Genomic DNA, 11,216 nt, shown 5'->3' with positions numbered 1-11,216 from the left:
TTGGCGACGTGTACATGTGACGTCAGGAATAGTTCCCGTTGGCCCCGCCCCATTCACGATAAAAAACATAAACATAAAATATTGCATGGCCACCACAATCTGCTCAGTGTGGGCTGTAATTTTTGTTAAAATACTACAGTAATACAATTATGCTGTTGTAAGTTTACTGCACTGTTATTATGAAGACAAATGGATAGACTGGCCTACAGCTAAATACCGCCCCCTCTTGATCTCGGAGTGTAATTGAAGGGTTTAAAGAGATAAGTCACCAAAAATGTATTTTCATTTACTCACCCTCATGTTATTCCAAACATCTATGAGTTTCTTTCTTCTATTGAACACAAAAGAAAATATTTTAAATAATGTTGGTAACAAGACAGTTGAAGGCACTTCAATACGAATTTTTTTCCTACCATGGAAATAGTTGGTGCCGTCAACTGTCTGGTTACCAACATTCTTCGAAACATCTTTTTTGCTCAACAGAAGAAAGAAAGAACTTGGGTGAGTAAGTGATGATAACATTTGTATTCATGGGTGTACTGTCCCTTTAATATTGCACATAAACAAAGTGGGCAAGTGTTTCAAGGTATATTCTCTCAGATGCAGAACACTAGTTGGACATATTTCTCTAAAATAAGTTATATACCATCAAAACACCAGGTTTGATTTTTGACATACTTACAGCTTTACAAACTTTCCTCAATCTTTTTAGATTACTTCATTAAAATAAAGACATTGGATTTTTAATCAAACTGTTATTTAGGCTAATGTACGGAGTAAATGACTAGAAATTTTGTTCAATTTCCCTCTATGAAATCTTTCAAATAAAGGTGAATTTATTAAATGTAAGTAAAATACCAGTTCTATGGGTGGCATTGATTTAGCTAATGTTTATATTTTAAGATAAAAAAAATTACTCTTACAAATTCAAAATACAGTTCAATCTTATTTTAATTCAGTCTCTAAAACTGAATTGGTATTTAACAGGCATGATCAAATAGGAGTTTCTAAATTGGTGTTTCGCTTTTAACATTATACTCATAATTTAAAAAAAAATTATTTGACCAACCAAATAATAATAAAGTCAGAAATGCCCTTAAGGTTTTACACAATCTGAAATATTTGAAAAAACTTGCAGGGACTGCTAGCCTGACTACGTCAGACTTCCTACTTCTGCTAATTTCATTTCGCTCCTGCAACAGCTTTAACAAAACTAGTATTAAATATATACATTACACAAACTTTAAAAAAAAAGAAAGAAAAAAGGGGGGCGCGGGGGGTTAAGCAGCAGAAAACATGAGCTTTGCATTAAATAGCAGCAGAAAGCAAGCATGTACAGAAAATATAAAAGTGTTTCATCCAATTTTTTAGAAAAAATGCAAATATGAAAGTAACCACAACACAAGGTCCATTTAGAATATTTGTTTTTATTTGTTTTGATGGATAGGTTTACAAAATGTATAAAACTAACAGAGGGTAAAGCAAACTAAGATGTCCGAAAACACACAAATAAACAAACACATAATTCTAAAACTATAATAAATAGTGAAACATCAAAGCAGGATTCTATGAAGGGTTTTGCATTTTTGTTTGCATAAAGAAACACTCCCGATTCTGGAAATGTCTGAAATCACACACACACACACACACACACACACACACACCTACGTCTAATGATATCCACTGTTTTGGTCCAGTAATCATGATCTGTGAATGGATCTCTCATATCAGGCGTAACGTTTGTACAGAGATCCTGTGTTTACAGTAGTGTATCTTGAGCTGCAATTTGGGTCACTATATTGGGCCTGAATCACTATGTGAACGCAAACAAGAGTGTATATTCTTCTATCTATGTGTTGGTGTGCATGCATGTATGCAGACATGTGTATGCACGCATTTAGTCTATATCCAGGTCGCTGTCTGAATCGGTAGGGTGAGTGACAGCGGCATTTCGAATAGACGAGTGTGTGTTTGCCTGGGTGTATTTCTCTGGAAGAAGGCCGAATTCCTGCAGCAGAGCTTCGACGTCTGTGGCGTAGAAATCATCTCCAAGCTGATCGGACACGCGCACCAGATTCCCCACCAGCTCGCCTCCGCGGTACAGCAGCAGCGCCGGCAGAGCCGAACTGCGGAAGAGAGCGCTGGTGCCGACCACAGAGCCACGCACACGGCAGAACTTCACCTGCGGGTCACACACAGGAACAGAGAAATCAGCAGAAACCTTCTCATGCATACCACTGATGGTCCATAAGCACTGAAACACATTCATAACATGTGAGATAATGAGATTCGAGAGATATGGCAGAGGGGAATATTTGCCAATTTAGTTCTGTTCTGTTCCTCAAACAAAGCCATCAAATTACTTTAGAAGAATTTAAATGTAGCTAAGCAGTGTTATTTTAGTATCATTGAGACATTATTAGGTTGTTACTTTTATTAATTAATTTATATTAATTATATTTCATAATTTAGTTATTTGTTTTATTAATATTTTGAATGGTTTTTATTTTTATACTTTAATTTTACTTAAAGGTTTAGTCATTTTGTTGAGTTTTATTAATTTTTATTTTAGTTTTAGTTTTTTAGTACCCGTTTATAAAAATGAGAAATTTATAAATAATGAGAAACTAGTCGAAATTTAAGTTTACGTTTTTTTTTAGATTTTATTTCAGCAACCATAACGAAAATCTATTTATATATACATATATATCAAAGCTTTAATTAACTACAATAACCCTGCTGACAAGTAATTTTATCTGCTTTTTGGGGGCAGATTTGAGCTTGACAGTCTTTATTGCCAGCTACTATAAATTGTATGGAAAAAAGCAGGTATAGATATTTGGTTAAAAATCTCCTTTTGTATTTCATAGAAGAAATGTCATTTGAGTTTGGAAAAACATGAGGGTGAATAAATGATAATCACTTTAATACTAGAGTACTACTACAGATAATAATGATAATAGTACTAATCAATATTATTGTTAATAATAAAATATTATTCTTGTTAAATATTCAATTGCTAAACTGACCAGCATTAAACATATATGACAAATATTAAGACAAATGAAAGCCCAAAGATGAAACAATATCTTTATCTGTTACCATTGGGTACTGCAGTGCCAGGCAGAGCAGGCTGCCATCCATGGCCTGGCAGGCGGGCACCTCTGGCTCATAGATGTGGACCAGCACCAGTGTGCTCTTGCCCTCCTCGTCGACAGTGCGCAGGAACTCCTCCCCCGACGAGATGTCAACCACCTTTTCAAAGCGCCGGCCTCCACACAGCTGTCGCCGCAACGCCTCCATGCGCTGTAGACGATACTGCTGGAGGAAGCCCTCATCATCATCCTCCTCCTCCTCGTCTTCTTCATCCACACGGAGGTTCATCTGAAGACAGAAGAAAAGTCAAAAAGGAGAATGATATTTTGCTGCCGACATTCGGCACAGATCCTCAGTAAAGAACCAGACAAGTCCTCCGCACAGACCTATGACCAGCTTCGCCTCCATACCGGTGTGATGAATCTGATCTTCAAGCAAAAGGAACTGAATTAAATATTTTAATTGCTACGATTCACAATCTGATTTCTGACTTGAGATGCAGCCCGAAACATCTGCACTGACACTATTGGATGAGGACTGAACTGAGCTGGACGATGATATCACCGTTTTCTGCAGCATTGCTTTATAGAGGAAAAAAACTAATTTAATAATTGATAATCTTTACAACGGAGCTTAGTGCTATCGTGAATTCCCAAAGACTGTGATTCAATTAAATAAATAGATGCCCTGCAGGTTTAATGCGTGCACTTTAATTATTTACATGCATGTAGGTTACGCTGCTCCACTCGAACTGTTATCATTTACATGCGTGGAGCATTTCTTCAAATTTGTAATGTAAATCTTTTATAAACCTGTTCATCACAGGAGAATACATCAGTTTGTTTCTAAATATGCGAATGTTCATCGCGATTTCAAAATAAAAGTTTTAACCCTCACTCTGAGTTTGCATGTTCTGATGTCCACATATTTTAGTTCAAGAAATTACAGCGACTGCAGTTCTATCGTAAAGAAGTGGCCAAATATTAAAGATTAAGTGGACATTTGAATTAAATGTTGTTTGGCCAAAATGAAACAAGGATTTGATCTGCTGTAAAGTGTAACAACACCAGGCCGTTGGCGCCCTCTGCAGGCATTATAAAGGCACATATTATATTATTTTATAATACGTAATGTACATAAGATGATTGTTTATATATGTAGTAGTCTATGTATTTTAACAGTGTTGTTCAATAAAACCATATGATTACTTGCTTTTGATACTTTATTTGTAACAAATATTATTGCCTCATTATTCTATATGTATTTTAAGTTATTTTAAAGGCTAAAGGTCTATTTTTAATACCAAAAAAAAATATCAGATTACTCAATTAATCATCAAAATAAACCGCCCGATTCCTAAAATAATGGTTAGTGACAACCCTAGTATAGAGTGATTCTCACTTTGCCTGCGATCTTATCCTGCAGGTCCTTCTCTTTCTGTCTGTCGGCTTCTTCCTCCAGATGCGACTTGCAGGTCATGCTGAGTTTCTTGATGAGCCGCTCCATCTCTTTCTGCTGCTCCACGCGCTGCTCGTTCTCCAGCTGCTTGTATTTACGCCAGTCATTGATCACACCCTTCGGCCCTGTGGGAGAAACACACACACACACACACTAAGGCCCCGTTTACACGATGGGAAAACGCAGATATTTCTCTGCGTTTTGGCCTGTCATTTACACGAAAACGCCGTTTTTATCCCAGAAAACGATCATTTCTAAAAACTCCGGCCAAAGTGGAGATTTCTGAAAACGCCGGTTATATGTTGTCGTGTCAACTGGGAGAAACGGGGTTTTAGGTTATCTCTTGTCGATTCTGAGGATTCTGATTGGCTTGCATGGCTTTATCCTTCTCCCTACACTGCCGCCCATAGGTTTAGCATAGTTATAAAGGCGCTCGACGGCGTATTTATGCGGGTTGTGTGCACGATGTTATTATTGAAAACGGAGGGGGAGAAATATTCGTTTCTCTAAATACCCGGCTATGTGTAAATGTGGCATTAGTCAGATGTCTCAACAGTCTTTACGGATGTGTTGTTGATGAACGTGGAGGCAGCATCATTTACTTTCAAGTGAATAAAAATGAGGCTGTTGGGAATAGAAGTACAAATTTGTTTGCACATTTCACGTTTAAGCGTACCGGTGTTGACCGAACTTCCATCTGCGCTGTAGTCGAGTTCCACATCCAGCACCTCCGCGTCACGGATGGTTTTGGACGCGTTCTCCTCTTCCTCGTGGTCGCTCCCTTCATCTTCACTGCTGCTGTAGTAATACTGCAGCTTCTCCCCGAGAATCTTATCATCCAGCGTCGTCATGACTACACACTGAGACAAAGGAGAGAGACACACACAGTTGGAGATATAACACACTGAGAAGAAGTTTCATGACATTAAGAAGCATCAAAACCAGCAGTTTAGCATTTTTTTTTACAGCGAGAGCACAGACGAATTCCCATGACACAACACAGACTCTAAAACAATTAAACGTAAAACTTTACAAGATTCAAATGGTTAACATTAGTTAATGTATATTAGGTATCATGAACAATAAACAATATTTTTGATCTACATCATTTATTAATCTAGGTTAATGTTATTTTATAAATAATACACTCATGTTTATGTTGTAAATTATGTATACATTAACTTTAGTTAATCCATTAATTCTACTTGAAATGTACATTAATATAAGATGAAATTAACATTAATGTAATACATTCTGTAAAAGTATTGTTAATAGTACAGATACTAAAGTTGCATAATTTTTGTTAAAATTAAATTTACAATAGAGAATGCAATACATACATTGTCAGTCTAATATAAAGTGCAGGTATATTACTCACACTTTATCATATATTTGATATCTATTATCTTTACAAAAAAGTACATGTACTGCATTAGATTAAACTGGGAAGGGTTTCACAGCTTCTATTGTTCTCATCTGTAAGTCCCTTTGGATAAAAGCATGTGTTAAAATTAATAAATGTATATTAGTTTAAAAAAATATTTTAAAAAAAATACATATATAAAGAATTCGTGTGTGTGTTAGTATTAGGATGTTTATTTTCATGTCATATTTGTTTACAAAATCTGGGTACTCTTCTCTCATGCTTCTGGAGTACTTTACCTTTTCTGGTTCATTTGAACAATAAAATTACACAAATTATACACTAACACTATCCTTTTGCTGCCCATCAAGTGTTGGCTATTCTTTCAGGAAATGAAAATCTAGTTCAAAGTAACCTCATGAGGGAAACACTGGAGCTGGCGAGAAATCCAATTAGCCCTCATCCCCTCTGGAGCTCATATCTAAGACTAAAGGCTTTAAAACATATTTTTTTTTAACATGTAATAACTTTCATGTGAATGCATACAATCACAAATTATATTTCGTAAGAAAAAATGTAACGTTATACATTTATCCCCGTCTGAAAAAGTAAACAGATATTAGCTAATCTGTCAAACATGATCTGCTAACGTTACCTTGCTAAGTTATATACATCAGATTATGTTAGAGAAACATCAAACTATCTAAATGAATATTCAATACAATTCACTCACAGGGCTTCTGATTTGTCAATTAAAAATTGACCAAAAACTAGATTATAAAAATTAGATTTTCGATGAATGTTTGTTAGCATGATATGTTAACATGCTAGTAGACTAGCTAGTCGGTTAACGTAACACAACACGGTACTACTAATAAAATAAAGGATATGTATTATAAATAAGAGTTGTTTTATGATTACTAAAGCATTCATAATCTGGGATCCCGATTTAATCTTACCAAAATCCGGCTTCTTTTTCGTAGCTATTCGCTAAAGCAGCCACTTCAGATTCTACACTGGCTCTACAGCGCAAGCACTCGCACTGGCCAATCACAGTGCAGAAGAGATGACTGACATGAGTATACGCCAATGAGAGCTTCAAGCGATTGACAGAAGGCGTTTCAAATGTTTTTTCAGCCTTTTGTTTTCAACCTTTTGTTTTCAACCTTTTGTTTTCAACCTTTTGTTTTCAACCTTTTGTTTTCAACCTTTTGTTTTCAACCTTTAAAAACACCCACGATCTCATGTTCTCTCTCTCTATTTATCAACATAAATTAACACAAGTTTGCATTCATATTTTTGAGTATTGTTTTATAACAATCTTCATTGAGATGTTAGAGGAACTTAAACAGTTTCCTGAATACCACTTTTTAAGTTGATTACTAAAAAAGAAGTTGAGAGTATTTCGACATCATTGAGTTGGACCCATTTAATTTTATATATTTCAGTTCAAATAAACAGCTAGCATAGTTAAATGTGACTTAATTAGCATGTATATTTCATGAACCATGTAAGATATTTGTCACTGTGTGCTGATTTTTATGTGGTTGGTGTAGTGTTCACCTTGTAAAACTCTAGCCCGCCCACAACCTACCAATGAGCATTACTCAGAAACAGAACCCAGGATTAAAAGAAGAAAAACCAAAACCAAATAGGTGACCTTTTCATTTAAGAAGACCACATGCCATTTTGTGCTTCTCAAAAAGTGCATCCTAACCCACAATCCAAGCCACGAATATATGAAGAGCTCCTATAAATGCACAAATATGCTTCTTTTTAACTTCTTTTTAATCTGTTTTGTGACACTATGGCCATAAATCTATCACATTTACATGTGCAGAAGAGGCATACAAGAAGCATCATGTTTATCCTACTTGTACACACACACACACACACACACGCACACACACACGCACGCACGTGCACACACACCACATTTGCACTGTGACACACAGCACACTGGTGCTTCTATTCTCTTGCTAGTAACAGTTTAATTTTTTTTTACAGTCGCTAGGACACATTTCTCAATACTAAAGTCACTTTTTCAAAACTCTTCACACCGTTCTCCTAACACATCCCTCAACACATGTTTAGGGATAAATAAATATCACTTAATAAATACTTTTTTTTTTTCTTGTTGAACCTATTTTAACCTATATAGTTTTTCCCGATTGCTTAAACACATTTCTTGAAATGATGACTGAGTCTGTAGACCAACCAACTTCCCTCATGGTCATTTCTGCAGAAGAACATGGTCAATAATAGTGCTTTGTATTTCATCAGGAACAAATGTCCTTTGATCATATCCCCTTTTTTATTTTCCTTTCTCTTTCTCTTTGTCTCCCACTAGGATCCATTTTCCAAAGCACATAATCCCCCATGGCCAAATGTGTGCTATTTGAATTCACAGTGAGACACTTGAGGTATTTACATTACATGTTTGTGTTTTCTGAATGAGAACATGTTGGTTAAACCTGTGCAAATTGCATGCATTTTTGTGTAGAGATTTGCAGAAAACATTGAGAAAATTGGAATGTGTGTGAAAACAGGTGAAATGTTTTAAATGTTTTGAGAAACATGTCTTTGTTTCTAGAAATGATTGAATGGTTTGGGGAATTGGGCCAACTGCACCAGTTTTAGCAATCGAGAAAAACTGTAAGTTGTAAAATACATATAGTTTCTGTTATTGGGAAAATGTTTATTGCATGTTACAGATTTACGAATGGTCTGAGTCTTACACTTATAAATTGATTTGAATTAATTAATTTATTAAGAATGCTTTTACACACATGTATAATAATTATTTTGTCCATTAAGAAGTATCTTAATCAGTTCTGTGTTTAGAAATCAGGCCCTTTTTTTAAATCCAATTCTTCACATTGCAGTGTCAGTGTGAACCATTATGTATAATTTTATAATTTTAATTTTATTAACAAATTGGCTTAAGTAGACCTGTTCAGCCCAAGGTTATTTTCTCATGAAGATCCTCCCCTTCTGATACACTATAAAACGGCACTGAAACAGACACTTTATCTCCTTCTCCTCCTGATCAAAGATGGATCTGCAACTCTCAGTTTCTCTTCTGTTCATTCTCTTCACTGCAGGTATGAAGACAAATAGTGTTTGTGATGTTCTTGATTACAAATACAGATCACTTATGTCTCTCACCGTCTCGTTTTTATTACTAAAGGACACTCTCTCGACTGTTATAAGTGCTCGAGTCTGACGGGTTCTTGTGCAGGACAAACAAGAGTTGAAACATGTCCCAGTGGATATTCCAAGTGCATGAGTTCAATGTCGGTATCAGTTGGTAAGTCCAGTGTGATTTATTGAAATGTTATATTTGACTGCTAGTCTATTTACCGTTTCAATCAAAGAATGTTCCAGATTTGTGCTATTTGTATTCACTCAGATTTTATAAGTGTTCTTCTTTTCTTCTGCTTTGCAGCTGTGAGATGATGCCCGTTTTAACTCTGCTTCTTTCTTTCAAGCATTTATAAATACATTTTTCATCAAAATGAGGTGTAGTTGTGATCTTTTTAGGTTTTTTAGGTGACAATAGTGATATGATGACGGGTAAAAGTTGTGCTGTTGACTGTCACAGTGGGTCCATTAACACTGGCAATATAAGGTCACTTTCTGTGTGCTGTGACACTGACCGCTGTAACGCCCAAGATGCTCCAGGTATTATACTTCAATGATCATGTGCTAACGGCTCTCTTCTTTAAAGTCAACACTCATTTTACTTCCAAAGGAAAATAAAAAATAAAATCAGGAAAATAAAATGCGGCTTGTTTGTCATAAATTGATATTTCATAGATATATTTTGTAAAGAATACCAGTTTTCCTCCTGTAGATCCCAGGTCTATTGCCTCCAATGGAAAGACATGTTACTCTTGTGAAGGACAGAACTGCTTGAACATAACGAGCTGTTCAGGGACTGAAGATCGCTGCCTTACAGCAACAAGTGAGAATCTGCTAAAGGACGAAGATTAAAGTTATTTTTGTCTCTCCATCATCTATTTTAAACATATGATACAGACTTATTGCCAGTGTATAAGACTGAATCAACCTTTGTTTTCTTTCTTTCCATCAGGGGCTAACAAAGACGAGTTAAGAGTTACAAAAGGCTGTATCTCTAAATCGTTTTGTGATGCCACCGTCACAACAACAGTTAGAGAAGGTGGTGAAGTTATCTCATGTTGTGAGGGGAACCTGTGTAACGGGGCTCAGAGTGTCACCCAGAGCGTCCTGTTCCTCTGCTGTTCTCTGCTCTCCTACTTCCTCATGCACTGAATACAGCAGATCCTCACATTATACAATCACACACACTGTACTGAATATATAGCTTGTTTTTTCTCTGTATACTATCTTTGGTGTTGTAATGAGACAAACCCAGAAGTATATTGGACGTTTAATGAAATAAAATATTATATCACCTTGTTTCTTGGTTGTTTTGAAAGATACTGAGAACTGCAATAACAAAAAATGTGATTATATAAAAAAAGTGATCAAATATGATAATAAATAAGTTTTCCTAAGTTTGTAATTGCCACGTAACGTGGTATATTAGAAACCTGCACAACGAGGAATAATTCTAGGAAACAGACTTTAATCACAAGCACTCAGGAATCAGGAGAAAACCACACACACATTTATGAAAACGGACACAGACTGAGGGTTAAAGTATACAGAGCAGACAAAGGAATTGAATTAGTAAATTAACAGGGCACAGGTGAATGACATAATTAATTAAAAAGACTGGGGAAACTGACAAAACCAAAAACCCTTTGAAACATAGGAGACTGACCATACATCTAACAGTAATACAATATTTGCATTCCCAAAATCAGGATTTTCCTGTTCTCAGTAACAGATCACAAAGATATGATGATGAAGAGGAAAATAACTTAAATACTTTTGTCTATCATTTCAGCTTACGAATAAAATAAACAATTTTGTAAACAAATTTGTTTGATTGTTGATTATTAGATCTGAAAATAAATAGCAGCTGGATTTAGTTCTGTTCATTTTAAGCTATACACTGAGCCTAAATATTATCACATGCGGAGCGAATTTCGTTGATCATCTTCTAACAAGGCCACATATTAAGGTAGATTAGATGGTAAGCACACAATGGATCATCGGTGGGATGTGACGGACCAACAAGTTCAATCCACGCCGGCTCCTCACAACAGGACTTGAAGGATCTGCTACTTATGTCCAGAGACTAGGACACTTTCAAGGCTCTTGTAGAGTATATGCAGCAGGTCAGCGCTGTTTTGGCAGCATGCGGGGG

At 35.8% G+C, this 11,216-nt stretch overlaps 2 protein-coding genes across 2 annotated transcripts; one reads left to right on the top strand and one right to left on the bottom strand.

The window, feature by feature from the left end:
* Positions 1-1,411: 1,411 nt before the first annotated feature.
* pdcl (phosducin-like) lies at positions 1,412-7,014 on the bottom strand. Its single transcript, XM_079585835.1, has 5 exons — positions 6,877-7,014; positions 5,231-5,414; positions 4,498-4,679; positions 3,103-3,384; positions 1,412-2,182 (listed from the first exon to the last, which is right to left on the bottom strand). Exons 2-5 carry the CDS (start codon positions 5,403-5,405, stop codon positions 1,898-1,900), a joined length of 924 nt encoding a protein of 307 aa, XP_079441961.1. The 5' UTR covers positions 5,406-5,414; positions 6,877-7,014; the 3' UTR covers positions 1,412-1,897.
* A 1,936-nt stretch (positions 7,015-8,950) lies between these two features.
* On the top strand, positions 8,951-10,360 carry LOC306985050 (urokinase plasminogen activator surface receptor-like). Its single transcript, XM_079586915.1, has 5 exons — positions 8,951-9,021; positions 9,108-9,227; positions 9,461-9,601; positions 9,774-9,884; positions 10,014-10,360. The coding sequence occupies exons 1-5, from the start codon at positions 8,973-8,975 to the stop codon at positions 10,211-10,213; spliced, it is 621 nt and encodes a 206-aa protein (XP_079443041.1). The 5' UTR covers positions 8,951-8,972; the 3' UTR covers positions 10,214-10,360.
* Positions 10,361-11,216: the final 856 nt, after the last annotated feature.

Source organism: Phoxinus phoxinus, assembly GCF_949152265.1.
Source record: "Phoxinus phoxinus genome assembly, chromosome: 17".
NCBI classification, from domain to species: Eukaryota; Metazoa; Chordata; class Actinopteri; order Cypriniformes; family Leuciscidae; genus Phoxinus; species Phoxinus phoxinus.
Note: the sequence above shows the minus strand (reverse complement) of the source record. Positions and strands in the feature narration are given on the sequence as shown.

Coding starts and splice junctions, on each gene's coding strand:
- pdcl (XM_079585835.1), bottom strand. CDS start 5,405: ATGACGACGCTGGATGATAAGATTCTCGGGGAGAAGCTGCAGTATTAC. Junction 4,680..5,230: donor TGGAAGTTCGGTCAACACCG/GTACGCTTAAAC, acceptor TTTCTCCCACAG/GGCCGAAGGGTGTGATCAAT. Junction 2,183..3,102: donor TGGCACTGCAGTACCCAATG/GTAACAGATAAA, acceptor TGTGACCCGCAG/GTGAAGTTCTGCCGTGTGCG.
- LOC306985050 (XM_079586915.1), top strand. CDS start 8,973: ATGGATCTGCAACTCTCAGTTTCTCTTCTGTTCATTCTCTTCACTGCA. Junction 9,022..9,107: donor GTTCATTCTCTTCACTGCAG/GTATGAAGACAA, acceptor TTATTACTAAAG/GACACTCTCTCGACTGTTAT. Junction 9,885..10,013: donor TCGCTGCCTTACAGCAACAA/GTGAGAATCTGC, acceptor TCTTTCCATCAG/GGGCTAACAAAGACGAGTTA.